Source organism: Lepus europaeus, chromosome 9, assembly GCF_033115175.1.
Source record: "Lepus europaeus isolate LE1 chromosome 9, mLepTim1.pri, whole genome shotgun sequence".
NCBI lineage: Eukaryota > Metazoa > Chordata > Mammalia > Lagomorpha > Leporidae > Lepus > Lepus europaeus.
Window position 1 is genome coordinate 73,233,925 of NC_084835.1, and position 27,485 is coordinate 73,261,409.

General features: G+C 46.0%; 1 protein-coding gene across 3 annotated transcripts in view; it reads right to left on the reverse strand.

The window, feature by feature from the left end:
- Window positions 1-793: 793 nt before the first annotated feature.
- ZNF521 (zinc finger protein 521) overlaps window positions 794-27,485 on the reverse strand; it is a 301,223-nt gene continuing 274,531 nt past the window's right edge. For all 3 annotated transcript variants that reach the window (XM_062201491.1, XM_062201490.1, XM_062201489.1), the window contains one exon: window positions 794-1,595. In XM_062201491.1, the coding sequence (XP_062057475.1) occupies window positions 1,566-1,595 (30 nt within the window). In that variant the 3' untranslated portion in view covers window positions 794-1,565. The remainder of the gene's footprint in view (window positions 1,596-27,485) is intronic.

Genomic DNA, 27,485 nt, shown 5'->3' on the forward strand with positions numbered 1-27,485 from the left:
GTCAAGGTGCTCACAGTTGGCTAAGCATTTTAGGTATGATTTGGATGAAAGGTGCCCATGTTTATTAGGTGTATCATTGCCAATATAATTGTAAACATGTGTATCAGGGTTCAATGTACACATCGCTCTTCTCTCTTTTTAAAAAGATTCTGTTTTTAAAGTTCTGAGATTAGAGGTTCTACTTATTCACCACTTTGTGGCAGGTAGTGATGACAGCAATCTTCCAGAGGAGCGCCTCACCACCCGCCATAGGCATGCTGATGACCAACTTCTGTTACCTTCCCCGGCCAGGCGAACCTGGACAGGCAATGTGGCGAGGAACCCCCTGGGAGTCAGTGGCAGCACCAGAACTAACAAGCATCTGACTTGCCACTCTGTGCTTTGTCTTCTGAATGAACAATGCTGCTTCTTAAGTACACATAAGCCAAACTGCCTCTCAAATTGCTGCCATCTACTTGGAGTTCAGATTTGCACAGCATGACATGAATTGGGCTGCAAATTATGCAGAAAACAGCTATCACATCCATCTGTGATGTCAGAATCCTCAAGTACAATGTGACCTGTTAGACTCTGAGAGCACAGAAGTATGTGAGGTCTGACTCCCTCTCTGTGCACTATGATGAATATCCTCCCCGCTGCATTTGGCCCAGTGTGAAAAGGTTAAATATGATGGAGGGGATGCCTGTGATATGCTCATAGGCAGATCTTACATCCAAGGGTGTAGGCAATTAGACTTTCCTAAATGGTAGAGCAACTACCGAAAGAAAACACTCAAACACACTCAATACCTAATGGTAAACTGAATTTATTTCCTCTTGGAAAACAATTCCAGTAATCTCCAGGTTCAGACCGCAGAGTAAACATTAATAACAATAACATACAGGTTAGTTCAACTGATTCAAGAATTTTGGCTGTGTGAAATCATTAAGGAAAACCTTGAACACTCAAAGCTTCAAATGGATCCAGGAAAAAAAAATTCTTTGACAGTCTACATAACAACTATTGCATATATAGTGATGCTACCTGTCACATTGCAAGGCTTACAAATATATATACGGGCCTTATCCAGCGCTGGGCTTCTGTTCTGTGAGGACATCTCTTCTTGGTTTGCAAGAATCTTCAGCAATAAAAAATAGTCTTGGATTTAACCGTTGATATACCAAAAGAGAACTGCTAGGCTTAAGTATAAATAAAAGGAAGTCCAACCACAGTCTCATGGGTAGCAGTTGTTTTTAATCTGTCTTCCTTGAGAATACTTTCTCTTAAGCCATTCTGCTCACACTCTGTTTAAAAATCTTGCCTGAATAGGGCCCAAGTCCACTTGTCTTCATAAGACCGTTTTAGTATCAGACGACATAATACATGTGCAACACTTTATATACAAGGAGTCAATCTGGTGCTCAGAAGTTCAAACACATGAACATCCAACAGTTTTGATAATACAAGTTTTATGGTACAATACAATGCTTCTGAAGAATATACATTAACAATGAAAGTTTCGTGCAAAGAGTAAAACATGTTCCCTTTTTGTGCCACCAAATTCTCCTTGAGAGACGGTACTTGCACTAACTGCTGTGTTGGGTCATCGTGTGGTTCTGAAAAAAATGAAAAGAGAGGGAGGAAACATAAGTGATTGTACCTTCATCAGACGCAGCATCCGTTAACGCTGATGGCTTTGTAACAACGTGAAGGGTGTTTTCCTGCACACCCGTGAGCAGGTGCTCAGTGCCCCCATGGAGGCACAAAACGCAATAGGGGCGGCAGGAGGATAGGGCAATGTTGCTGTCTCTGAGTCTGGGAGGAGGCAGGGCTGGGAACCTCTAGGACACGAGATGCTGGCAGCCCTTTTCCTCCTCTCTGCCTGTGTCATGCCTTCCACAGTACCTCCCAGCCTCTGCCGTCAAAATACAACCCATTTTCTTTTTCTTCTTTACAGGCAGAGTTAGACAGTGAAAGAGAGAGACAGAGAGAAAGATCTTCCTTTTTTTCCGTTGGTTCACCCCTCAAGTGGCCGCTACAGCCAGCGTGTTGCAGCCAGCACGCTGCGCTGATCCAAAGTCAGGAGCCAGCTGCTTCCTCCTGGCCTCCCATGTGGGTGCAGGGTCCAAGGACCTGGGCCATCCTCCACTGCACTCCTGGGCCACAGCAGAGAGCTGAACTGGAAGAGGAGCAACAGGGACAGAATCCGGCGCCCCAACCGGGACTAGAACCCGGGGTGCCGGCGCCGCGGGTGGAGGATTAGCCTAGTGAGCCACAGCGCCGGCCAATACAACCGATTTTCAAGGACAAGGTTAGCCCTATTTGAAAAGTTTTCTGTACCTTTGCATTACTTCTATTGATTGCATTGCTTTTGTTCTACTCTTTCTTAGATACTGAACACCCTGACAGTTACAGCTCTAGCTGTCCTTCAATACAGGTATTAATGGCATGAGCTACCCGCTGATGATGGACAGGAGGCAAGAGGTGAACCCAGGCCCTGCCCCCATGGAGGGCAGGGGGCTGCGGCACACCATGGCCCAGGATACTCTTTTTTCCTCTGTGGGCGTGGCCTATGCTGTAGTTTTGGTTCTCTCCTCTCTTCCTGACCCACACTAGCAAGTTCCATTTCTGGGTGAGCAAATTCTTTGTAAATCGTGACAGGGCAATTGGGATACCCAGGCAGGCTCTGAGGGTGAAAACTTGGTGGGCAGGTTCCAGACCCCAGGAGGCCTGTGGGATGGTTCCATCTCCCATGGAGGATGGCCACAGACATGAGGGACATTCATTTAGAGAATAAGCCTGAAGACGACCTCTTTCCACACCCTTCCCTCCCCACCCCAGCACTTTTTATCACTCACCTTGCACAAGCCCCACTCCCCAATTCCCTTCTGAGCAAAACCTGGGGGCTCAAAACACCAAGGGCTTCTGGGCTCATCCCATCTAACCTGCTCTCCCTGCTTTGTGACTTCCTACTGCTCTGTATGCTGCTTCTATTGAATGATCTTAGGTCTTGTCTCTCAGTTTTTTGTGGGCCTGGCTCTTGCCTTGTGTCGGAAATTCAGATGTTCATCCTTTTTAAACAGAATATGTAATTTATCTGAGAGGCAAAGAAAGACACACACACACACAGACACACACGGGGAGGGAGGGAGGGAGACAGAGAGACAGAGAAAGAGAGAGAGAATCTCACATCTACTAGTCCACTCGTCAAGTGTTTACAACAGTCAGAGCCAGGCTAAGCCAAAGCTGGAAGCCAATAATTCAATGCAGGTCTTCCATGTGGGCAGGGACCCAACTACTTGAGCTATCACCTGCTATATCCCGGGGTACACATTAGCAGAGCAAAGACTTGAACCAATGCACTCTGACATAGACATCTCACATGGCATCTTACCATTAGACCAAACGCTTACTCAATTATTTTTTAAAGATGTATTTTCTTTATTTGAAAGGCAGAGTTACAGAGACAGAGAGGGAGAGGCAGAGACAGAGGTCTTCCATTCCAAATGCCCACAACAGCTAGAGCTGGCTAGGCGTCAGGAGCTTTTTCCAGGTCTCCTACATGGGTGCAGGGGCCCAAGCACCTGGGCCACCTTCTGCTGCTTTCCCAGGTGTATTAGCAGGGAGCTGGATCAGAAGTGGAGCAGTGGAGTCTTGAACCAGCGCTCATATAGGATGCGGGCATCACAGGTGGCAGCCTTACCCACTATGCCACAACACCAGCCCCTACTCGATGTTCATTCATTCAGTGCTTCAGAAGTACCTATAGAATACTTGTGTCACCACTTGGCACAACTTGTACCCTCACATGCTCAGGAGAGAGGATCTGCCCAACTCTATGACTGACTGACCAAGCAAGTGAAGGTTAAAGAAGAGAAAAACATGGCCCCTGCCTTCACCCCTACAAAGCACTCACAGTCTAAGAAAGTCACATGGCCAGGAGACACTCATGGGCAGAGACCGCAAAGAAAGAACATGCGAGGGATGTGCATGGACCTGAAACTCATTCAGATTGGGTAAGTCTTTTTTAGGGTGTTCACAGTCAGGAGCACTGGAGAACAATGAAGAGGGCAGCTGGTCTGAGGCAAGATGACCAGGAGCCTTGTGTACCTGGCTGAGGAACAGAAACTTGGTCTCATCAATGAAGAGAAGCTACCAGTTTATTTCCTTCCCTCTCTCCCTCCTCCCTTCTTCTCTCCCTTCTTTCAAGATTTATTTATTCACCTGAAAGTCAGAGTTACAGAGAGAGAGGGAAGACAGAGAGAGAGCTATCTTCCATCTGCTAGTTCACTCTCCACACTGCTGAAACGGCTGGGGCTGAGTCAGGCCAAAGCCTGGAGCTTCATCTGGGTCTCCCACGTGGGAGCAGGGGCCCAAACACTTAAGTCATTTTCTGCTGCTTTCCCCGGTGCATTAGCAGGCAGCTGACTGGGAAGTGGACCAGCTGGGACTTGAACCAGTGCCCGTATGGGATGCCAGCATCATAGGAGGTCTTACTGGCTGAGCCACAACACTGGCCCATTGGGCAGTTTTAAGCAGAGGGCTTTGTCTTAAAACTCTCTGTAATATTTTCACGCCCCACAATAACTAGCAGTCTTCCAGCGGCACAGAGGCTGATGTCTGCCCAGCAGGGCTGAGGGTACTAGTGAGACAGCAGATAGACCCACATGGAGGACCGGCGCTTCCTCCTCCCCCTTTATCAACTTAGCTCACGTTTCAAGAAGGATGAGAAGCATAATGTCACTCCCCTTATTTAAAACATATCTGATTTTATTAATTCAGTGGAAAACAAGCTTTTCTCCTTAGTAGTATTAGCCTCAAGGCACATCTGGTAGCAATCTTGCATGGGTATTGATTTTAAATATTTTTGAAAAATATATATATATATATTTTTAGTTTTTGACAGGCAGAGTGGACAGTGAGAGAGAGAGACAGAGAGAAAGGTCTTCCTTTTTGCCGTTGGTTCACCCTCCAATGGCCGCCACGGCTGGTGCGCTGCGGCCGGCGCACCGCGCTGATCCGATGGCAGGAGCCAGGTGCTTCCTCCTGGTCTCCCATGTGGGTGAAGGGCCCAAGCACTCGGGCCATCCTCCACTGCACTCCCTGGCCACAGCAGAGAGCTGGCCTGGAAGAGGGGCAACCGGGACAGAATCCAGTGCCCCGACCGGGACTAGAACCCGGTGTGCCGGCGCCGCAAGGCGGAGGATTAGCCTATTGAGCCACGGCGCCGGCCTTTGAAAAATATTTTTCACTAGTATGTAGACAGGGTAATCAAAATACTGATGAAACCCCAAAATTCTCTATTTTGTTAAAAAATCAACACAATTGGGCCAGACATTATGGTGCAGTGGGTTAAATCTCTGCTCAGGATGCCTGTACCCCATACTGGAGTTCCTGGTTTGAGACCTGGCTACTCACTGCTTCCGATCTAGCCTCCTCCTACTGTCCCTGGGAGACACCAGATGATTGTCCAAGTACTTGGGCTCCTATCATCCATGTGGGAGAAATGCATGGAGTTCTGGCCTCTTGGCTTTGGCCTGGCCCAGCTTTAGTTGTTGGGAGCATATGGGGAATGCACCAGTAGATGGAAGACAGATCTCTGTTTTGCTCTCTTTCAAATAAAATAATATTAGAAAATCAATACAATTATGATTAGAGAGGATACAGACAATAAAAAGTTCAATTGCTCAAAATACACTGTCCACTTTTTTTCCTACCTCTTGCCAGCTCAGAGTTAAAATCTGGCCTTTTAAAAAGTTTTTTTAAAACTTAATTATTTTAAAAAATTACAAGAAGCTATGGCAGTATTTACCCAAATGACAAGATACTGATGGGAAGGGGAGTGATCATTTTTAAAGGCTTAAGTGCTGTGATGGACATTCCCTAATGGATAGGACTGTGGGAGCTACCACCGCTGCACCTGTGTTTTCATGTGTACTTGCACTGGGATACTGCACAACAAGCACCTAAATCAAACTGTCTACAATGATTGGCAGCTGTGACTTGGATGCTTTCATCCAAAACCAAAGCCATACAAATGTTTTCAGAGGAGTCAGGGAATGAAGAAAAACACACACACCACTTACTGCAGCTTCTACAAGGGTGGGTGCTTTGTACAGACAAGAGGACAGAAATCGTCTGTGAGAAGGTAGAGTGTGGCTTGTGCAACACAAGCTTCTACAAAAACAGAGTCCCGATATAAGTACCACCAGAGTGGAAAAGCTGGTGTGAAAAATGAAAGCTAAGCCCTCTGGTGTGGTGATGCCTGCATACGGAGTTCTCTTAGTCCTGGTTTATTTTTCCTTTCTTTCTCTACTTCAGTTCAACTGAGGGTCAAGACAGGGTCTCTCCAGCCCTGACCACTGACTGTGGCTCTCTTAGTGGGAAGGGTGCATCTTCCCAGAGGTTCTTGGGAAATGGGCATATTGGTGTTGGGGGGTGGGCATCAGTGGATTCTGATCCCTCCCCAAGGGCTTGTCCCCACGGACTCTGACAATCCCTGAAGTTGTGTCTGCTCACTCCCCTCCACCGTGCTCCAAGTCCACGGAAGCTACAGATGACCCGACTTTTGTTCCTCCAGGAAGGGATGGAATGTCTGAGGCACACAGTCTGTTCAGGAAGGACCGGTGTGAGGTCATCCTCCAGACCTGACTTATGGATACCCTTAGAATGTTGTAAAAACCACAGACATCACGTCTCTGCAAAAGGAAGAAGCCATTGGGAAAGATAAAATGTAGACAACAGAAGAGAAAAAAAAACTAAAAACAGAGCCTCAGGTAGGCTCTGGGGTACGGGAGCTCTTGCCCCGGCCACCGGCCCCACCACAGAGCCAGCCCGAGATGCCGAGGAGAGAGTGGGAAGTACCACAGGCCTCCGGCAAGGAGCCTTCTCGGGCGCCAGTTTCCAGCTCTCTGGGTCCAGAGGAAACCAGTGCACTAGAACCAAGCGGTGGGTAATCTCACCAATTTTACACAGCAATTCACAGTCCCCAAAGTACTGTAATGCAATGACAGGTTATGAGAAAAAATATCTGTTCCAATGAAGGGAAAGTGTTTTACATAATCGAGGAGAACATCAGTGCGACATCGGTGGAGGTGGGGGGTGATGACAGAAAAGGAAGTAGGAAGAGAGGAAAACTTCTGTAATCCCACAGAGAGCCATATTCTACTCTGCAAAAAGCCATCTCCGGGAGACCCCATGTCTAAGTAACTGAAAATTGCAAACCATTAATCCCAGTTATGAACAGTTGTTTTACACGAGGGGGGCTTGTGTTAAAAAAAAAAAAATCAAATCCACAGCACACCTCGAAGCTTACAGGAAGATCCACCTAGGTATGACACCTTAATAGATCTCACAACCACCTCCTGCACAGCAAAGGGCCCCATTTGGAAGGAGTGCGCTTTATAATTTTTTCCTCTATAAATCTGAAATTGAACTTAGAAAACTGAAAAACAGATGAGGGCCTTACAAATTCCCTCCTAGCACGATGTATTTCTTTTTAAATATGAGATGCCTTTCATTTTACAAGGCTGGAATCCTCATTCTGGGCTTGGCGCTCTAACAAACGATGAATTCAGCCTCCTCCTTTCTGCGAGCTGACCGCATTTGCTGGTCAAACGGTTTAATTCTGTTTCAAATGCAATCCAAGAAAAATATTTTTAAATCAAAATAAAAACCTATGATCCTCTGAAACGGTTGGCTCAGGGATCCCACGTTCCTGCAATCTTGAGGCGAATTTGAATTTTTGCACTTATACTAATGATGAAGTGAAGCTCGGGCGGAAAGCCAGGGAGAACCAACCTTCCCAGGGCTGAAAAAAAAATTAAATTCCCACCCCACAGAAGTGTTGCCCACAAACTGTCCCAACTTTTCCAATTCTTTGGCAGGGGCCACGTCTGTGCTTTGCAGACCTCTGTTGGCACCCATAAAATGTTAAGTAGCAACAGTCATAAAAAAAATAACCCAGCGGCATCTGAATGGAAGTTTTGTGAAATCTGTTGATTCAAAGATGTTCATCATTTTTTTACCGTGGTCTATTTATAGCCTTTTGTTTCAAACAAATTCTGACAAGCTTTGAAAACCAAGCAAAAGAGCCAGCATGCTATTTTAAAAGGGGATCAGAAAAAAAAAAAAAAAAAAAAAAAGCAATCCAAGCTTTCCACTAATTCACTGTGCCATTAGAAGCCTGAATTTCAACTGCAGTTGTATTCAGTTTAAATGAGATGTTTTCCAACCAGATGAAATAGCAGGCAATTGTGCCTCCCAAACAATGCAAAGCGGGAAGAAACGAAGAGATATCAAGATTAAACGTGGTGGTTTCTTTCAACAGATGGTGACAGTGCTGTGGCAGTGTGTTGTTTTTTCTTTAGTTGAAGAACACAAACATCGGTAATCAATCATCACTGATTAACTAATTATATTACCCTTCCTTTTATCACCGGGGTTGGACCTTTATCTGTAAACACTGAGGATGAACGGCTGCTCTTATTTTTCCAGAAGCATGTTCCAGTTCATGTACAGTCAGGCGTGCGGCTACGTGCTGCAAACAGCGTTCGACATTACCGTCCACCTTTAGGTACTCCTGCTTTTTAATTTTTTTTTAATTTATTTTTTAAACAAAAGCAATTGGTTTCCAACAGGCTGGATAATAAGTCTTTTGACCTGCATTCTTCTTTGACCTGTTAAGGTCACCCCTGTGCTTGGGCACAGAGCTGACTTAGGAAATGCCTGCAAGTCCTACATTTCATCTGCCCACTCAAAATAAAGCTTTCTTTCAATGTGTCTGTGTGGGTCCCTGAAGGCCAAGGAGGCATCCCTGTAGTGGGCAATGCAGGGACAGAAGCTTCTGCCTTTATTAATGAATGCAGACCATTATGAGTCTGGCTGGCTCCTTCCCTGTTCCCAGAAGCATATACTGTACGTGACTTAAAATGCTAGAATATTGACACAAAGCGAGCCGGGCACCCCTAAGGAAAATTACTCCTTGGATATAATGTAGGCTCGTAACAGCTATTAGAGTACAAAATAAAACCCTCCGGGATCAGACTGACATATACCGCATTCTACCTAGTCCTCAAACATTAGAAGAATTTCTTTGTGAAGGCATTCTCAAGGACAGCATTAAACTGACTTTTGTAGCAATCTGCAACAGCTTTTTGGCTTAGAGCTTTTAGTACTAAATCTCTGGTTTGAATCAATATACGTACTATATCTTCTACATTAATCAATACATTTGGTTCAATACATGTTCTATTAAATTATACTTTCTAATCAAGATTTTTACATTTCTACTCCCTCTCTCTTTCAGTCCCAACTTCCTCTGCTGGTGCAATAGTTTTAAAAGTGTATACAGCTAATGAGGACAGGATGCTGAGCTATCTTCTCCTGTATGCCAGAGGAAAAAATCATCGCAATGGCAAAGGGTGAACGCCAAGCATCTCAATAAGGCTCCCAGGATGGGGATGTTAATAAATTAACACTTTCAAAGTCCACACAATTATAAAGTCCTCATAATTTTAAATTAATTAAAAATGAATCGCTATAGCTCTGGAAGTATGATTAGGGAGGTTCTAAAGATTACACTGGAGACCCAAGTCACCCAATATACCATTTATACCCTGCTTTGCCACCCCAAGGTTGCCACTGCCCACAGATGCTACACTTTGTGGCTGGAGAAATTTGGGGTAATTGTGTTTTCATGTACCTCACCTGAAAAGCATCAGGAGTACAAATGGACATATGCATTTTGTGAGATACAGCTAAGTGAATATTTTTTAAAAGAATATTTATTGGGTATGTAACATTTTCCCAACATGGAGTGAGAATACAGAAGATTATGCATGGTGGGTTTTTCATAGCAGGGATGTTGACTCACAATTTTTACAGTTGTAGAATTTACTAGAATGAGATTCTACTCTTTTATTGTGACACAGCAACGGCATTTCCAAAACCGTCTGTCATGATGTGCTCTTGCCCCTCTCCTTAATGCCAGGGATGTTGCATTCATGATCATGTTTGCACTGTCAGAATTTCCCTTTTTATTTTTTCATATGGTAATGTCATCACCAGCAACTTACAGAGACACTGATGCATTTTCTTTTGACATTTAACAGTTCACATGGGCTTGGGCTGACATCTCAAAGCATTTCTGGGTGACACTAAGCTATATTAAAGCGAAAGGTGAAACGGCGTCATCAGAAGTGATCAGGAAAATACAAGATATTCAAGACGGGAAAGGACTATTAGGTTATTTAGTTTGTCCCCCTGCAGGAACAGAGCTGTTTTATAAAGTTTATACTCCAGGCCAGTTTTAAATGATTCTGGCAATGACGTTTCCATCACTCCTACCTTAGGAAACAAGTCCATATTCTAATCAAACTCACTGAAGGGCATTTTGTTGTTCTTGCTCCCTGGACATTTATGCTAAATAACCCAGCAAAGGGGGATCCAAGACATCTCTGAAGCATGTGGACATTGGCATGTCCGTGAGATTCTGTTCAGAAATCTGGGCCATGGGGCCACAGTATAAAGCTCTTTCTTATCCCAACTACATCCAAAACAATCCAGGAAATGATCTCCCAGTAATTATGCAAAACACAAGTCATTCACCTGCTGGGTTCTAGGGAGAAGCAAAAAGCTAAATAAATCCTAGAAGGCCAGGGAGCCTTGGGGTCTCCCTCATGGCAGAGTTTCCCAGCCTCAGCACTCCTGACGTTTGGGGCTGGTTGGTTCTTGGTCCTGGGAGGCTCTTCTGGGCACTGTAGGAGGTCGGGCTGTCTCTCTGGCCTCTGTGGACCACACACTAGTGGCACTCCCGGCTGTGATGACCAAAAGTGTTCCCAGACATGGCTACGTATCACTCTCCATTGAGGACAACCGCCTTCCACGTTTGAATAAATGAAAGCTTGGCGACAAGGAGAGTTCTGCACTGAAAGGATCTGAAGTTGTGGGCAGGGAGGAAGTGATCCACAGGGGAAACAGGGATGCTGGCCCATGCAGTGTTGAGGGGCGTGAACCAGGAGGTCTTGTTATTGACCTGTCTTATTACTAATAGGTTTACCAAGATAATTAGAGATCAAGTTCATGAACAGGTGGGGGTAGAATTGACACGTAGTTGCTTTGAATTTACTTTGCACTGAAAACACTTTCAGGGTGCCATGCCATGCTTGGGTTTACCACTTAGTCTTCATTCAAAGAGGTATCTTCTCCAACAAACACATGGCAAAAGGACACACATATGCCACATGCTATTGTATTACATGACATTTTCAAAGGTAGTCAATGGGTAAAAGTGGAAAGTTGTCCAAACATTATGGCAGGATTCTCTGAGCCATGGAATAAATGGCATCGTGGGAAGCACCGAGTCGAGAAATGTTCACTCCTTTAGACTCACTAAGACCTGCATGTGCCACAGGGGATCAAAAGCAGGGCATTTTCATGGCAATAACTGCTGCATCAGGAATGTTTATAATCTAACAGTGTATGAAAGGACCCAAATATTAAGCTCTGGAAATTAGTACTTCGGGTATGGGACAACGGCCATTTGAAAGAATGATGGTGGGCGGCGCCGCAGCTCAATAGGCTAATCCTTGACCTGTGGCGCCGGCACACCAGGTTCCAGTCCTGGTCGGGGCGCCGGATTCTGTCCCGGCTGCTCCTCTTCCAGTCCAGTTCTCTGCTGTGGCCCGGGAGTGCAGTGGAGGATGGCCCAAGTCCTTGGGCCCTGCACCCGCATGGGAGACCAGGAGAAGCACCTGGCTCCTGGCTTCGGATCAGCGTGGTGCGCCGGCCACAGCACGCTGGCCGCAACAGTCATTGAGGGGTGAACCAATGGAAAAGGAAGACCTTTCTCTCTGTCTCTCACTGTCCACTCTGCCTGTCAATAAATAAATAAATAAATAAATAAATAAATAAATAAAAAAGCCTGGGACAAGGTGTGCCTGGGGCCCCTCTCTTCTTAAAAAAAATGAAAGAAAGAAAGAAAGAAAGAAAGAAAGAAAGAAAGAAAGAAAGAAAGAAAGATGTAGCCACCCTACTCGATTTGCTGGTCTAGATTCAAGGGCAGGTGCAACTCCACCCCCAAGTAATGCAGCAGGGAAACCAAGACTTGGCTTCAGGACCAGGGGTGCCCTAGCAGCACCTCATCCAATATCTCATTGCATTGATGAGGAAACTAAGCCCTAGAAAGTTTAAGCCAACTTTCAAGGTCTTATGTCTAGCTCAGCTAAGCAGACCTCCAGCATGACAAAGGTGGGACAGTGGGCTGGCTGCAGAGTGGAAGGATGCTCACCGCCACAGCTGGCACCATCCACCGAGAGAACAGGGTGTGCTTTTGCGGGACACGGAACAAGGGCCCTTCACCTGTGGGCTGAATTCTCAGAGAAGTCAGCTCTAGCTGAGCTAGAGCAATGCAGAGGCAGAATGGAAGTGAACAGGGAGAAGAGAATCAGCAAAGCTGAGGGTCTCAGAGACTGCCTAGGAGCTGAAGCCTCTGGTGGGGCTGAAGATCCATCCGAGCTGTGCAGAAAGGTGGGCAGCCCGTTCAGAAAGAGCCATTTTCTCCATGTTCCGCTTTGTTGTTGTTGTTGTTTACAACAGCAAACTGATCTGGAAAGGCCCACGGTGGCCAGAATATTAAACTAACTAGCCAAGCCTTCATCTAATGTGAGTCTTCAGAAGTCTGAGCAAAAACTAATTGTTTAAATAATGCAATGTCCAGGTTGCTAATGTAGAACTAGTATTTTGACAAACATTATGGAAAAATTAAACAAGTCTCTTGTTCCATCTACTTCACAGAGACAAATTCTACGACGGGGTTATATACGGGAACTATTACCCACACAACAATTCTATTTCCCATGAAGAACTTGAAAACAGCGGCGAAATTTCAGTTGTGAGCTGACCCCATCTGTTTTGCATACCTGACAGGCTTGAAAATTATCCTCTTTGGCCTGACAATAGCTTATACTATCTACTACCTTGTGAGGGGAAGAAAATAGCGCTGCATTGGATGAAGAAGCTTAAAAAAGCAGAATGACATAAAGCTTATTTTTCTTAAAAGAAAACAAAGCATTGAGCTCCCTGTTTACATGCAAAGAGCCCAAAGAAAATTTAAATGAAATGATACAGAGGCAGCAAAAGTGACAGGGAAGCCAGGACATAAAGATTCTGCTTGGATTCAGGAGATGCAGGGTCCCAGCGTATTGTGGCGTAGAAGGCTTTGATAGGCAACACTGTCTAATAAGATATTCAGGGATTAAGTCAGTGCTGCACAGACAGATGTGTCCGTGCGCCAGTTGTTGCTAAGCTTTAATTTTTCCCCTGTAATGTTTAATTTATCACACTGGCGCTTTCTAAACTCGAACATCTGTAAACAAGGTTAAGAATGACCTCCTTCCAATTTTACATCCACTAACAGTGCCCCTTCTTCGTGCTCTAATTTTAGATACCTTAAAGGTAAATAAATCGGTGGAAGGAAGGGGGAGGAAAAAAAGAAAGCTTGTCTGACGCTGTAATGTGTTCATCTTGGGCGAATACAAATTTCCTGTCTGCCAGGCTCTGGGGTGCACACACTGACTCCTGATGCCGAAGCCATATTTGGGCATCCTTTTCCCAGTCAAGTGCAATTAAACAAACTTCTGCTAATTATTTAACAGCCTTGTGTAGTAATTAGCGGCAAATAATGGGAGCTTACATTGATAATTACTCAGAAATGTCCTCTCCCAAACATTACAAATTTCCTGCTCCTCCCCTTTCTCTTGCATTTGGAATCCCGGAAGGTTGTTGAGAGGATTTAGCATGTGAAATTAACCATAGTCCCAACACTTAGCCCAAGGTCTTGCAGAGAGAGTGGGATGCTTGGCCAACGGTTGCCAATTTTTCCACCAGCATTACTTACTTCACTTCCATGTATGAAATCCACTGAAATCTAGTTATGTACTGAAAGAGTTTGGAGTGGGGCATTGATTTAAAAACTGACTGGCAGGCTTAGGATTTAAACTCTGGTCCACTAGATTCAAAAGGTCATCTGATTAGCATGGGAGAAGCACAGGGCGCTGTAATTTATATTCCAAGGGTAACCTTTCTGGAAAGAAGGAGGGAACCAAGACTCTGCTTCTCCACTGGACGGGACAAGGATTCCCTTTGCCCAAATTCCAGTAATTATGAAAAATATTTTGTTGAACATGGGCAAGGGGCAAAAGAAGCACCACTTCCTTCTAGTGCATTACTTCCTTTATTAAAAACACTACCACACTCTCTAGGAGGTAAAAATGCACATTATGGGTAAGTCAAACATGCTGTAAATCATTAAGAATAACAGAAAACATCTTTCTCCACCGTAAGCAACAAAATGCTTGTGTACTAGGGCATTTGTTTTAGTAAACATACCTAAAAATGAAACCGTTGAAGGACAACATATGGATTTACATAATTAAACCCTATAAAGTACAAGCCACATCCTGAGAATTTCATGCCTAAGCAAGACAGTGTGTGTTGCATGGAGCAGAACAGAGTTGTGTACATGCATGTGTCCAGCAGGTCAAGACCCCGGTGTTTACCCTTGTTCTTTCTGTCCCCGGGGAACACAATCCTCCATGGGGAACACAATTTGACGAAGCCCTAAGTAGCTCTTGTTTTAAATTTTAAGAAAGCCCTTTCAGAATGTAAATACTGGGGCTGGCACTGTGGTGTAGCGGGTAAAGCCACTGCCTGCAGGGCCAGCACCCCATATGGATGCCAGTTCGAGTCCTGGCTGCTCCACTTCCAATCCAGCTATCCTCTGTGGCCTGGGAAAGCAGTGGAAGATGGCCCACATCCTTGGGCCCCTGCACGTGCATGGGAGACCCAGAAGAAGCTCCTGGATTCAGTTCGGCACAGCTCCAGCAATTCCGGTCATCTGGGGGAGTGAACTAACAGATAGAAGACTCTCTCTCTCTCTCTCTCTCTCTCTCTCTCTCTCTCTCTCTGCCTCTGCCTTTCTGCAACTCCGCCTTTCAAATAAATACATAAATCTTAAAAAAAAAAAAAAAGTAAATGTTTCACAGGCCCGATTCTATCTGGTTGCAGAAAAGAGGACAAATTTTACACTCAAGTATGATACATTATTTTCTCTTGCTTGCCCACTTTTCTGTGCGCTTTCTCTGGCTGGTTTTGTGTGCTGTGCAAAGTTTCAGCTGCCCATTTTCAGTAACAATCCTCAGGCCTCCTGTCTCCCCAGATTACCCTTGTTTATCAGCAAGCTCCCAGAGGCACCCGGAGGAATCAGAATGCTCAGTGTAGTTCTCATTCTCTCCTGAACCCTGGCCTAAGACAGAGCAGCACTGTCTCTGGTCCACCATCTCCTCTTGGAACGCTGCAGGTCTACAGATGGCACGGCTGCCCCGCTCGCCGCTCTGCCAAGAAGTGCTTCTACTTGCTTCAGAAGCCCCTGCGTGAAGCCCCCTGCCTCTCACCTCCTGGGCATCTTTTCCGGCTTTGCTTCCTCGTCTCGGTGGGACCATTTCCTCACCCCTCATGGTACCCAGAACTCCTGGGAAGCCAGCCCTTTAATTCCCCCAGACAAAGATGTGCGGTAGCTATGGTGAGAGTAATCTATAACCCTCACATCCTTATATAATTTGCTACTCCATGTTAATTTTGATTCATTATGATAAAGCAATATAATTTTAAAAATTCCTCTTTAAAGTGAAGTATTTACCATGATCTTGGAAGAAAGACAGTCCCCACGAACAGAGGGCCGGGCAGCAGGCACGGTGCACACGCATGTGGATTCGAAGGTGAACTGTAAACAAGTCCACACGGCCACACTGCCATGCATAAAAGGGCCCAGCGACGGGGGGCCTCATTCTAATCAGTCCTCGGAGGAACCTGCCACACAGAAGTGGCACTTATTCTAATTTAAAGCCCTCACGCTTGCTTCAGTGTTGCAAAATTTATAAAAGAATAACTTCATTAAACCGCCTGGTACTTCAAACACAAACGCAAACCAGCCACAACACAGAAGGGGCTGGACAAGAGGAAGAAGAATATTCCCAGGGAGTTGTTTGCTCCGATACTGAAATCAAGTCTGCATTGTGGGGCTTCTCTTTTGGAGCACGTGGCTCGCCGTACAACTCTGCCACCAAAGCCTGGGGCCTGCTGCTCCTGCGAGCCTGCTCGCTCACACGGAGCAGCACTCGGAGCCGCTCAGCAAGCACGTCGCACGCGCATATCCACCTGGTAGGCGATAAATGCACACCATTCAGCGCTCCTCTGCTGGTCTGCAAAGGACATGGATTCTGAACACCGCTGGGGCAGTGCCCACTTACTTGCATAATATATCAGACTCACCTAAGTCGTTGAAAAACTAATGGCAATTTTTTTCCCCCTCTTAACCTTGGCACTCAGGAAAGCAAGCTCTAAGGAGGGCTGAGTGCAAACAGTCTGCAGAGTCCATGCCCCGAGCGGGAGAACCGTTTTGGTCCCAGTCTACAAAACAGTCTTTGCAGGCGGCTTCTCAATCACAGACATGCTACAGTAACACGACTTCAGGCCGGCTTCCTAAGCTACAATGCGGAGTGTGTCAAAACACACATCACTTCAAGCTGAACTGTCAGTGTACTTCTCCAAGTCATTTCTTCTGGACTGCAGTGAAAAGATGAATCTAGCAGCCTGGATAAAAACACCAAGTCTCTGGGAAAGGCTGCGTCACACACAAGTTGGACTTGAGAGAGCCCGACGGCGAATGCTTGTTCTGTGTTTCTCACCACCCAAGTACACACTGGGGCGCAGCTTTGCTTCCAGGAGGACAGAGTGAGTGGTCAAAGACCTTGAACATGGCAATTTGTGGAGGGATGAGAAGAAATGGCCTGAGGGCGAGTAACAGGTGACTCTCCCCAAGGGCTATAAATGACAAAGACTGGGTTTTGGGGTGTTTTGCAGTGGGATTCTCACTGCTGCCCAGAAAAGAGGCCTGTTGGAGGCAACTCCAGTCAGGCTGGTTGAGGACAGACGGACACAAGAGATGTGGGAATTAAAGTTCTCACTGAAAAACATGCGGTGTGATGGATCTCCTGTTGTTCCTAAGATAAATAAATCCTGAAATGGGTCCTCTATTATCCGCACACAATTGGTTTATAGTAGCGGCTCCTTTGCATCCAAAGAACACAATCAACGGATGAAAGTGAAGTTTGCACTCTTTGTCCTCTCCATGAGTAACACAGGGCTAATCAGATGGACTGAATGAGCTAATTCAATTACAGGCAGCCTTTACTATATAATAAAATATGGATTATTGATCTTGTGAAGCTGGTGCTGCACGATGCAAATTCAGTGAATGAAACTTTAAGGATCTGAATTTAAGACCACTTTTAGTCATGCTTGAATTGACTAGAACTGTTTTGCTTTGGAAAAACCAAACATACAACAACACTACAACATACAACGACACTAATTAAACCCAGCGTTCCACAAGGGGGACAAACCCAAGGTTAACAGAAAGGCCTGGGATGGCAGCAGTCTGGGGAAGCCCCCTTAGTAGGGGCAGAATCCCCAGTTGGAGGCAGGCTCCCTGGGCCTGGCTGCAGAGTGGCAGTGCGAGTGGGGAGAGAAGGGTATTCGGTAGATGGAGATCTACTGCCCAGGCATCCTGCTGCACGTGCAGCCTGCTCCCCCTGCCAGAACAACCGTGTTGCTGTGAGTTTTGCGCTTGTGAGATGGGCTTGGGCTTGTGTGGAGCACAACGCTGCACCATCTTAGCAAAATGCTTTTGTCTTAAAAAATGCAGAAATCAACCCTGGTTAACAAGAAAGCGGCTCCGACTAGCAGGGTCACGTGCAAAGGACGGCTGGTGCAGCAGCAAACACCACGGGGAGGTGGGGAGAGAGAGCAGGTGAGCTATGACAGTCGCCACATGTCTCCACATCTCAGCTCTGCCTTCCCACTGCCCTCAGAAACCTATCCCTGGACGCCAGGGCATGCTGCCTGCGCGCTGATGCCAGTGCAGGCCTGGCCCGCTCCCGTATTCCTTACCAACTTCTCCCAGCGCTCTCTTCCTCTGGACTGAGACCGCATCCCCTCTGCCTTGTTATGGGCCAGGTCCGCCCGCCCCCTAGACAGCCTCCCCAGGACAAATTCACTCTTTCCTCTGCTACTTTTCCTTTTGAAGTGCAGAGGCGGGGCGCTGCGCGTTGGTAGGCAGCCTTCCAACACCTAGGTCAGCGTCCCCGTGCTATGTTTTCGCCGAAGAGTCCAACGAAAGGGAGGAATGAGGGATGCTAAACAATGCTGCACAAACTTGCAGACTGTTCGGCTACGGTCCAGAAAATGAATCCAATTTTTCATTCTGTCATTATAAATATTTCATTGCAAATGGTACTGATTTTCTGCAACTGTGGTTAAGCAAAGGGCCTCTGTGTGAATATGTAAGAAAAAAAAGAGAGGGTGGAGAGGAAGACAACAAAGCAGAGGGAGGGGGGATTAAAGGTTAGCAACCAATTAATTTCTTACTTTAAATGTAAAAGACGCCAGGAGAAATTCAACAGTTATGTAGTGTGTGACTCAAAGAAGAAGAAAAAAAAAACATTTACTCTGCTCTTCTTCTGACAGTTTCTCATAAAATATCTGCAGTCCATCTATCTTTTAGTACTCCAGGCTCCTCTGGAGAGCAGAAAATGGTGGTTTAAAGCTCACTTCAGTGCCAGTCTGCGGGAGATTGCTTTCCACAGGACCCCCGCTGATGGAGGCCTAGGGGAAGAGGCCCAGGAGTTATTCAATCAGCCCGAGACTCTGGGGCGGCTGGGGGTCCTTTGAGGGCTGATTATAAAGCTGCCCTCCTGTTGCCTGCCTCGGAACAGAACGAAATGAGCAGCCTCTTGCTGCGCAGCTTCTGCAAGAAGGAATTTCACCTGTCATGGAGTTTGTCAGAATTTCAGGATTTATCTTGGTGCAAAATTAATAAAATACCAACCAGGATTTCAGGCTGACTACTCAGCTGTGTCATCTCAAAGTGATCTTTCACCCAAGAAAGCCTGGCCGGTGCGCGCGCGGCCATTCCTGCCCTACTTTTCCTTGGGAGGAAGCGCGAGGTGACGGCGCAGGTACCGCCCAGACATCAGAGCGAGGCTGTGCACCAATTACACACAAGGCTGCATTACGCGTGGGGGCCACTGTCTGCATGCGCGACCTCTCACCTCGCCGCGGTGGTTCTGAAGCCTCTTTGGAATTAGCCCGAGTGTGAGGCATAAAAAGGCCATTTCTGCAGTTTATAACACAGTAGGTCCCCCATGGCATCGCATCTGTTAAATTCGTACGCCGGCGTTGCAGGACTGTCTTTGATTTATCTTTTAAAGGGAGTACTAACAACGGACTATGTTAAGGGCACTTATTATATATAACACGTTGCAAATTCATCTCGAGTCAGCCACCACACAAGGCACGGCTTCAGCTTTCGTGGAAACACACCTTCCTGCGAGTCCCACTGCCCCCTGGGCTCCCAGCAGAAGGTGGGAGCGGTGGGGGCAGCCGATGAGCAGGAAGCGATCACGCAGGGCAGGACGTGGAGGGAGCAAACGACCCATTTCTGTGGGCCTGGGTGGGCTCTGGGCTAAGAGGGGTTGCACCAGCTCTGTTCCTTCCGCTTCAACTTGTGGTGTATGCCCAGCAAACCAGCACGGCTGTTTTTGGGTGAAATTCTGCACTGAGGCTTGTAGAGTCTTGAAGCAACCAGCTCTGCTTCTCAGATTTTGGGAGGGCAGAAGGCCGCGCACGGCAGCCCGAGCCACTGGCTGCCCGCGTTGGTGGACAGAGTAGGCAAACATTTTTCAGGACCCTGGTCCATCTGCAGGTTGCAGTTCCTGGGCACGGAACTCCAGTGCAGAGCAGGACTGACTTTTGTTGCCACGCACCCTGCATGTGCGTCTTTGGCCTCCCACCACGCTCAGGCCATGGGCACCTCTTACGAATTGGTGACTGGCAGCAAATCCCAGCTGTGAGTCAGAGATGGGTTGAAGACAATTGGCGCCTCTGTATTTCCAATCGACGTTTTACTAAATGAGACATTACACGGGGCTGTGAGGTGTTCCTCCTAGCTCTAACCTTCGTTAAACGACAGCCCTATCATGGAGAGCCACCTTTACCGACCAGTAGCAATCTGACAATATCAACACTGAGAGATCTCAGGGAAAAGGGGGGGGGAGAGGGGGAGAGAGAGAGAGAGAGAGAGGGAGAGAGAGAGAGAGTTGGTGAGTGAGCGCACAGATGGTGGGGGGCCACAGGGTGCTCCCAGCAGGCTTCAGCGGAGATGCATTAACTCCACACAGGGAGAAGGGCTCCCACCAGTGCTGTCATGAATTATAACTGAGGATGGGAGTGAGGGCTTGGTGCCTGTCTCACTGCAAATATACTGTTCCCTGTTCCTGCACAATCACCTTTCACCCTTATAAACTCACAGCACAGCACAGCTCACCGCCCGTGTTTAATGGTATCACAGTAGCCTTTTCTGTGTCTGGGAGGCACACGAGCCTTAGCAGCTGTGCCCGGTGCTGTCAGACAATTCTGAAATGAAGTTCTGGCACTGGAAGAAAGGAAACCCTTTAGGGGTGATCCGGGCTTCCAGCGGGAGAGGATCTCGCTGCCGCATGCAGGCGGGGCCCCCCGCACAGGGAAGATGCCACCTCCCTGTCTCGGGCTCCCCAGGAGAAAGGCTCACTTGCGCAAACTTTCCCCTCCGTCAGGAGTGCGGTTCCTGCCCGGTTATTTCCCTGCTCACTCATTCAATGAAGTTATCAATGGAGGAGCCTTGTTATTTTAGGCAGTTGAAAATTTCACCACTTTTAAAAAGGACCCGTTTAGTCTGCCTTTCACTCTCGTTTAAAGCCTCGGAGTTGCTGTTCTAAATGACAGCACCGCGAGCGCTGCTTTTAAGCACTATTCATCTCGCCCGCCACATTGCGGGCTTTCACAGAACACTGCTCTCTCTCTCCAATAAGGGGAACTCACTCCTTCATAGCTGCAGGGCAGAGCCTGTTACGAGCTGTAGATTCGCTGCAAATATAACAATAAAGGATACAAATGTGAATTCCTCTTAAAATACACGTTGGGCTCTGAAGCTGCCTTGCCTTAGCAAACTCGATCAAGAGCAGCCTATCCATCTTGCTCCAAATGCACACCACAGCTCATTTCGCACAGCCGTCCAAAGCATTGCCACCCCTACAGATGGAGAAGATGCTGGGCTGAATTTTTTGCTCATTGCCAGGGACTCTGCGATGGAGTCCAGGATTGCCATCTCTCTTACTCTAACTGTCCCAACAATCGGATTCGGAAGTGAGGCTTTCCGACAGTCAGAAGTTTGCAAACACAAAGGGTCTGGCTCTTGGCATATGGTCTGGGAGTTTGGGAGGAAGAAAGTAACCCACGGGTGGAGCCAATCTCCAACATAAGAACACACTAGGGATTCCACGTGCCTCTCGGAATTGTAGAACATTCTAGAAATTTGGGTTTCCAGCTCTCTCCAAAGGATCTCTTTACAAGATAGCTGTGCCTGTGGCTGCCCCTTGCTGGAGGCTGTGGCAGTAGGCTGTCTTGACGAGGTGGAGGCTGGCAGGGGCCAGCAAAGCCCAGCCAAAGCAGACTGTGGCAGAGGTGATGAGCATTTCCAGGAGGCGGGGAGGGAGGGGTGCAGAGCTGGCCGCAGCGCTCCTCAGTGCACCCTCGCTGGATGCCCCATAAAGTCGCACTGATGGCAGTTCGCAGACGGCCATCTGTCGTCAGCTCTGGGCCAGACAGAAAAGAATGTAATGGCAGCTCCGAACAACAGGGCTGCTGGAGGAGGGCGCGAGTCCTCGAATGAAGAGGAGGTGCTCCCTCTTTTAATGGCACCAACCAGTCACCGACAGGAACCATCAAGGAATTAATGGGTGGAGAATTTTTAAAAACTGAGCTGGGGGGCTGTAGCAACGATTCAAATGCAAATAAAGTCGTCTGAGCCGACTGCAATTACCTATGTTGCCTTTACTTCAGGCAGATTCATGGCTCGATCCTGGAAAATTTGAGTACCAGGACACATGGCGAAGCCATGAGGGCCAGATTTAGGAAAAGGTGAGCCCAGGTTGCGCCTCCAAGCATGCACATGCAGATTAGGCGTTTATTGGTACAAAACGGGTAATTGAAAATGCATTTGCTCATTTAGTCCAAATGAGTTCATTGTGACAATCATGCTTGTCTTTCTGTATGCTTGCTTAACTTCTACACGCAGTTTTATTAAAAAGCAAAATAAAACGACCTCACCTTTAGTTGCATTATGAATGCTATAAAATTGCAAATTCCTTTCTTGGCTCAAGAAAAACCCTAGCTTTATCGCTACTGCATGGATGGTGGTAGGGCGTGGGGAGACAGAGACACAGAGAGACAGAGACAGAGAGAATATAAGTTAAACTGAGGTTATGTTAGCTGTGCCTTACTTCTGTGGCCTATGTGATTAACTTTCTGTCTCCAATAGGGAGGCCAATCAATCATGATTGAATTATCCAATATTAACAGCTGAAAGTGATCAAAACTAATGGTGAAAACATAGCAACAATCAATAACTCAATGCAAAGGATTCAGTTCCTGGAGATTCGATCAAATAAAAGCGATAGATCAATTTAACCACTGAGCAAATTAAGTGGAAGTTGCTGTAGTATCAATTTACTTCCAAAGCCTCTCCACAGGCTCACCAAGCAAAGAAATGAGGTAACGTACAAAATGGACCAGTTCTAGAACTACATGCTTATTTGACACCATGTAGACTCCTACAAATCCCGGAGTCTCTGTGATGTGCTTGGGGGCTGAGATTTCAGTTCCACGAACAAGAGATGCACAGAGGCCTGGCCGATCTAAGGGTGATCATCACAGAAGCCGGATGGGCAGGTCTAGAATTGGTGATGGGCAAATACTTCTGCAGGGGAAGACAGCAGGACAGGAGGTGACTGGGTTTTGAAGTTTATAGCTTGGATGGAGATAATGGAAGAAATTCTAAGTTCTGTCAGAAATAAAAATGAAACACTTGGAAAATCAGAGAAGTTGTATGAAGACAGGTGCAGGAGGTACAACTGCTTCATCCAGCTACGCACACTATGCATTTTTCCATTCCTCCTGTTTACACAAGAGGACTTTTGAACCTCACTTGGAAAAAATAAAAACAAACTAAACTAAAACAAGCCCCTCCCCGGACCACACCCAAATCCTGCCTGGTCTTTTATGGAGGGACCAGACCAAATCTTTTCACACTTCCTTATTGGAGGGAGTGTGTCATCATTTTTTGAAATACATTTCTGAAAGCAAATAGAAATATTTAGTTTTATAGCTAGATGCTAACAAAACAAAAGACCCTTGGTCACTTGACAAAGATGAATGTTTAAAGAATTTGGGGGGTAGGTGTTTGGCCTTGCAGGTACGACACCAGGTAAAGAGTGCCTAGGTTCTGGTCCTGGGCTCTGGCTTCTAACGTCAGCTTCTTCCTGCTAATGAAGACCTTAGGTGGCAGCAGGTCATGGTTCAAGTAATGGGTCACTGCACCCATGTGGGAGACCTGGACTGAGCTCGTGGCTCCTGGCTTCAGCCTGGCCCAGTCGCAGCACTTCTGGGCATTCGAGGAGTGAACTAGCAGACAGGAGCTCTGTCTGTTAGTTTGTCTCTCTCTCACTCCATTCTCTCTGCCCCTCAAATAAGAATACATAAATAAGTAAAAAAAAATCTGAATTATTACATGGTAACCACAGCCAATGTGAAACTATATCAAGGTGTAAGTAACTGGGAAATTATTCTAGTTAATGCAACAGAGAACTAAGGAAGATTCTGATATGTCTAGGATAGATATTTTATTTCCAAATAATGATGAATCTTGATTTTGCTTACTTAGGTCAATACTGGGAATGCAGGAACAGGGCCAGAGGACAAAAGTTCAATGACTGCCTCTTGCCTATCCTTCAGAAATATCTTACATGCCTCCTGCAGGGCTCTCCCAGCTGAAGAATAAACACTTCTCTTGGAATACTAACAACAATTGATTACTCGGACCTCTTATAATAGTTATGAATACATGGATATCTTATTTTTTGCAGGTGACTATAAATATATTTCTATTTATTTTTGGTATGCCACATAGCACTTTCCCCCATGGTGAATTTGTATTTTTAACAGTATTTCTAATACCTATAGCTATTTATAGTATCTCTTATAATTTTGATGATTAACAAAGTCTCAGTACATGTATTTTAATAATTTTTGACATGAATCTCTGTGACCTTGACTGAAAGGCTAGTTCAGGGACAGTAGCAAAGTTAGTGAGTGACCCACTGAGTCACCCAGCAGCCACATTTCAGCATAGTATTGCTGTCCTGCAGGGCCCATCCCATAGCCAGGAATTCATTCTTGTTTCTGAAATATGGCCATCAAATGCAAGCATCAGTTAAACTGTGATGTGAACAATGTACACCCAAATCAGGTGATTTGGTGTAACAGTGACTTCAGAAAGAAAAATCAAAACAAGAGAGACAATGATGTATTTAAATTTTAGTGATATTTGAAGTCTTAGCATAGCCCTCAGGATGCACAATGATTCTGTATTTTGGCATGCATGCCAATGAAGGGGAGGAGTAAGACTCAAAATGCCCTTTCATTCTCTGGAATTCATGTACCAGAGCCTCAAAGTTCACTGAGGCCATTTCCCTTATTCACCTTCCCCCATTCCAGGGGTTCCCTCTTCTCCATTAAATTTACAACATGGCTCCGAATAGCTCTTTCCATGTGGACACACCAGGAGAGGATGACTTGATCATTGCCATCGAGTTGTAGCTTTTCTAGAGGCACCAATTAAACAGCAATTAGTGTACTGGAAGAAAGTGGCCTATTCACCAGGATTTTTACAAACACACCACATGCTCACACCTGTATAAACCACTTTGGATACAAATATGCACTGTAGGATATTATTCTTGGACCATACTATTCTCTCTCAAAGCAGCTTCCTTAATTTCTGCTGAAAGATTTTGAGGTCTATTAGGAAAACATGTGAAACATTGGACATATTCATTCATTTCTAAAATAATAAAATGTTCATTGGGTTCAAATACTGGACTTTCATTCCAAGCACCTCCCCCCACCCCCTGCCAGCATCTCAGACAGCCTTTGAGGGATTCACAGATTTTCTTGCAAAAACAGGGGGAAATTCTATTAAAATGAAAAAGATTATATCTTGATAAGAATTATCCATTACATATTTATATCTATGTATCTATCTATGCATATATTGGACTGGAATTTAGAATGTTGGTTAGGAAGGCTGGGGGAGTTGTATGGAGAACACAGCTTCCCCATGGGCAAAAGGTGTGTCCTAGACTGAGTGGTCCTTTGAAATAGTGGCTTCTTGTTGCCTAGTGCTAAAAGAAGTTGTGGTCTGTGACCCCAAAGGATGGTCCCTGAGTATTTCTGAAGAACTGTTTCAACTGCAACTAGCTTTGTGGGCAAATGCAAGTGACACACCACCAAACATGTATGTTCATACACAGATACACACGCGCGTTCTGTACACACACACACACACAGAGTGCAATTTTCATTACCGTTACCTCTCTCTCTCTCCTTCATTCTCCCCCATATAAACTTTATACCCCACAAAGCACTTCTACACACACACACACACACTCACAGACTCATACTGCTTTTGTGTTTTAAATTAGGTATAAAGAGTAAAAGAAATGTAAATAACCTAGTATGGTCATGAAATTTTTTCTGTACCATTAAAAGATACTCTGTAGCGAGCTTACTGGGTCTGGAATGCTTAGCTAACCCTATTATTTTCCCTCTGACCTAAGAGCCAACTTGTATGCTTTAATGTCTCTAACAGAATTTCAGCTCCTGGATATTTAGTTTTATGGTCGCCTATGAGAAGTTCTTTCTTCTAAACTTTAGTGACATAAAAAGTAGGTAAGTTCAAGTGGTTGAAAATTTATACTTATGGCCGGCGCCGTGGCTCAACAGGCTAATCCTCCGCCTTGCGGCGCCGGCACACCGGGTTCTAGTCCCGGTCGGGGCACCGATCCTGTCCCGGTTGCCCCTCTTCCAGGCCAGCTCTCTGCTGTGGCCAGGGAGTGCAGTGGAGGATGGCCCAAGTGCTTGGGCCCTGCACCCCATGGGAGACCAGGAGAAGCCCCTGGCTCCTGCCATCGGAACAGCGCGGTGCGCCGGCCGCAGCGCGCTACCGCGGCGGCCATTGGAGGGTGAACCAACGGCAAAAGGAAGACCTTTCTCTCTGTCTCTCTCTCTCACTGTCCACTCTGCCTGTCAAAAATAAAAAAAAAAGAAAAAAAAAATTTATACTTATTTTATTCACCAAAGCATGAACTACAGGGAGCTGATAACATAATTTCTTTTATCTACTCCATTATTAATTTTGGCTACAGATCTTATTTTCTTTTCTTTTATTTTTTATTTATTTATTTTTTAATTTTTGACAGGCAGAGTGGACAGTGAGAGAAAGACAGAGAGAAAGGTCTTCCTTTTGCCGTTGGTTCACCCTCCAATGGCCACCGCGGTAGGCACGCTGCGGCCGGCGCACCGCGCTGATCCGATGGCAGGAGCCAGGTGCTTCTCCTGGTCTCCCATGGGGTGCAGGGCCCAAGCACTTGGGCCATGCTCCACTACACTCCCTGGCCACAGCAGAGAGCTGGCCTGGAAGAGGGGCAACCGGGACAGGATCGGTGCCCTGACCGGGACTAGAACCCGGTGTGCCGGTGCCGCAAGGCGGAGGATTAGCCTAGTGAGCTGCGGTGCCGGCCCGCAGATCTTATTTTCTGTTGTCATCATAATTGCAGTTGACTTTCCCCTTCATCCCAGCAATTCATAGAACAAAGTGTCATGGTTTTTGTGTATTTGTCATCCCTATTTGCTATACAGGAAATAGTTCAGTGTTGTAAAATTATATTAATGCCATCTTCCAAGCCTTGCTGTAAAGGTAATTTGAGTAGTGAAACAAAAACACAGGACTATAAACTCCTAAGTTTAAGAACATAAAGAGAAAAACATTTTCAAAACCAGGAAAAGAAAAGTTAGCTTGCAATCCATTTTTTCTTACTGTGTCAAAACTGTAGCTCCTGCCATCACTGGGGATTTTAGAAAATAGACTCACCCAGATATTCCGATGACTGCGGTTTAGAGTGTTGTGAAATACTGACTGAGAGTCAACATTTTATCTCATGTCCATGGCAATTATTACATACTAACCATAAGTATTGTTCTTATCTAAGAAATGAGGCACAGATGAAGCCTGAGCCTTTATGTCTAACCAAATACATATGATTCTGATTTGTGAGACTGAAGAATAACGCTCATAGCTTTGGCTTATGGAACAGCCTTGTTGTGGCCCAGCTCACCATCTCAATGAGAGATGCGCACATGTTTTGGGAGATATTTGACTTCGTAAGGTCAAAGACTCACAGAGAGTTGTGTGTGCTAAAACTTCTATACCAACTGTTTTCCAAATGGGACCCAGG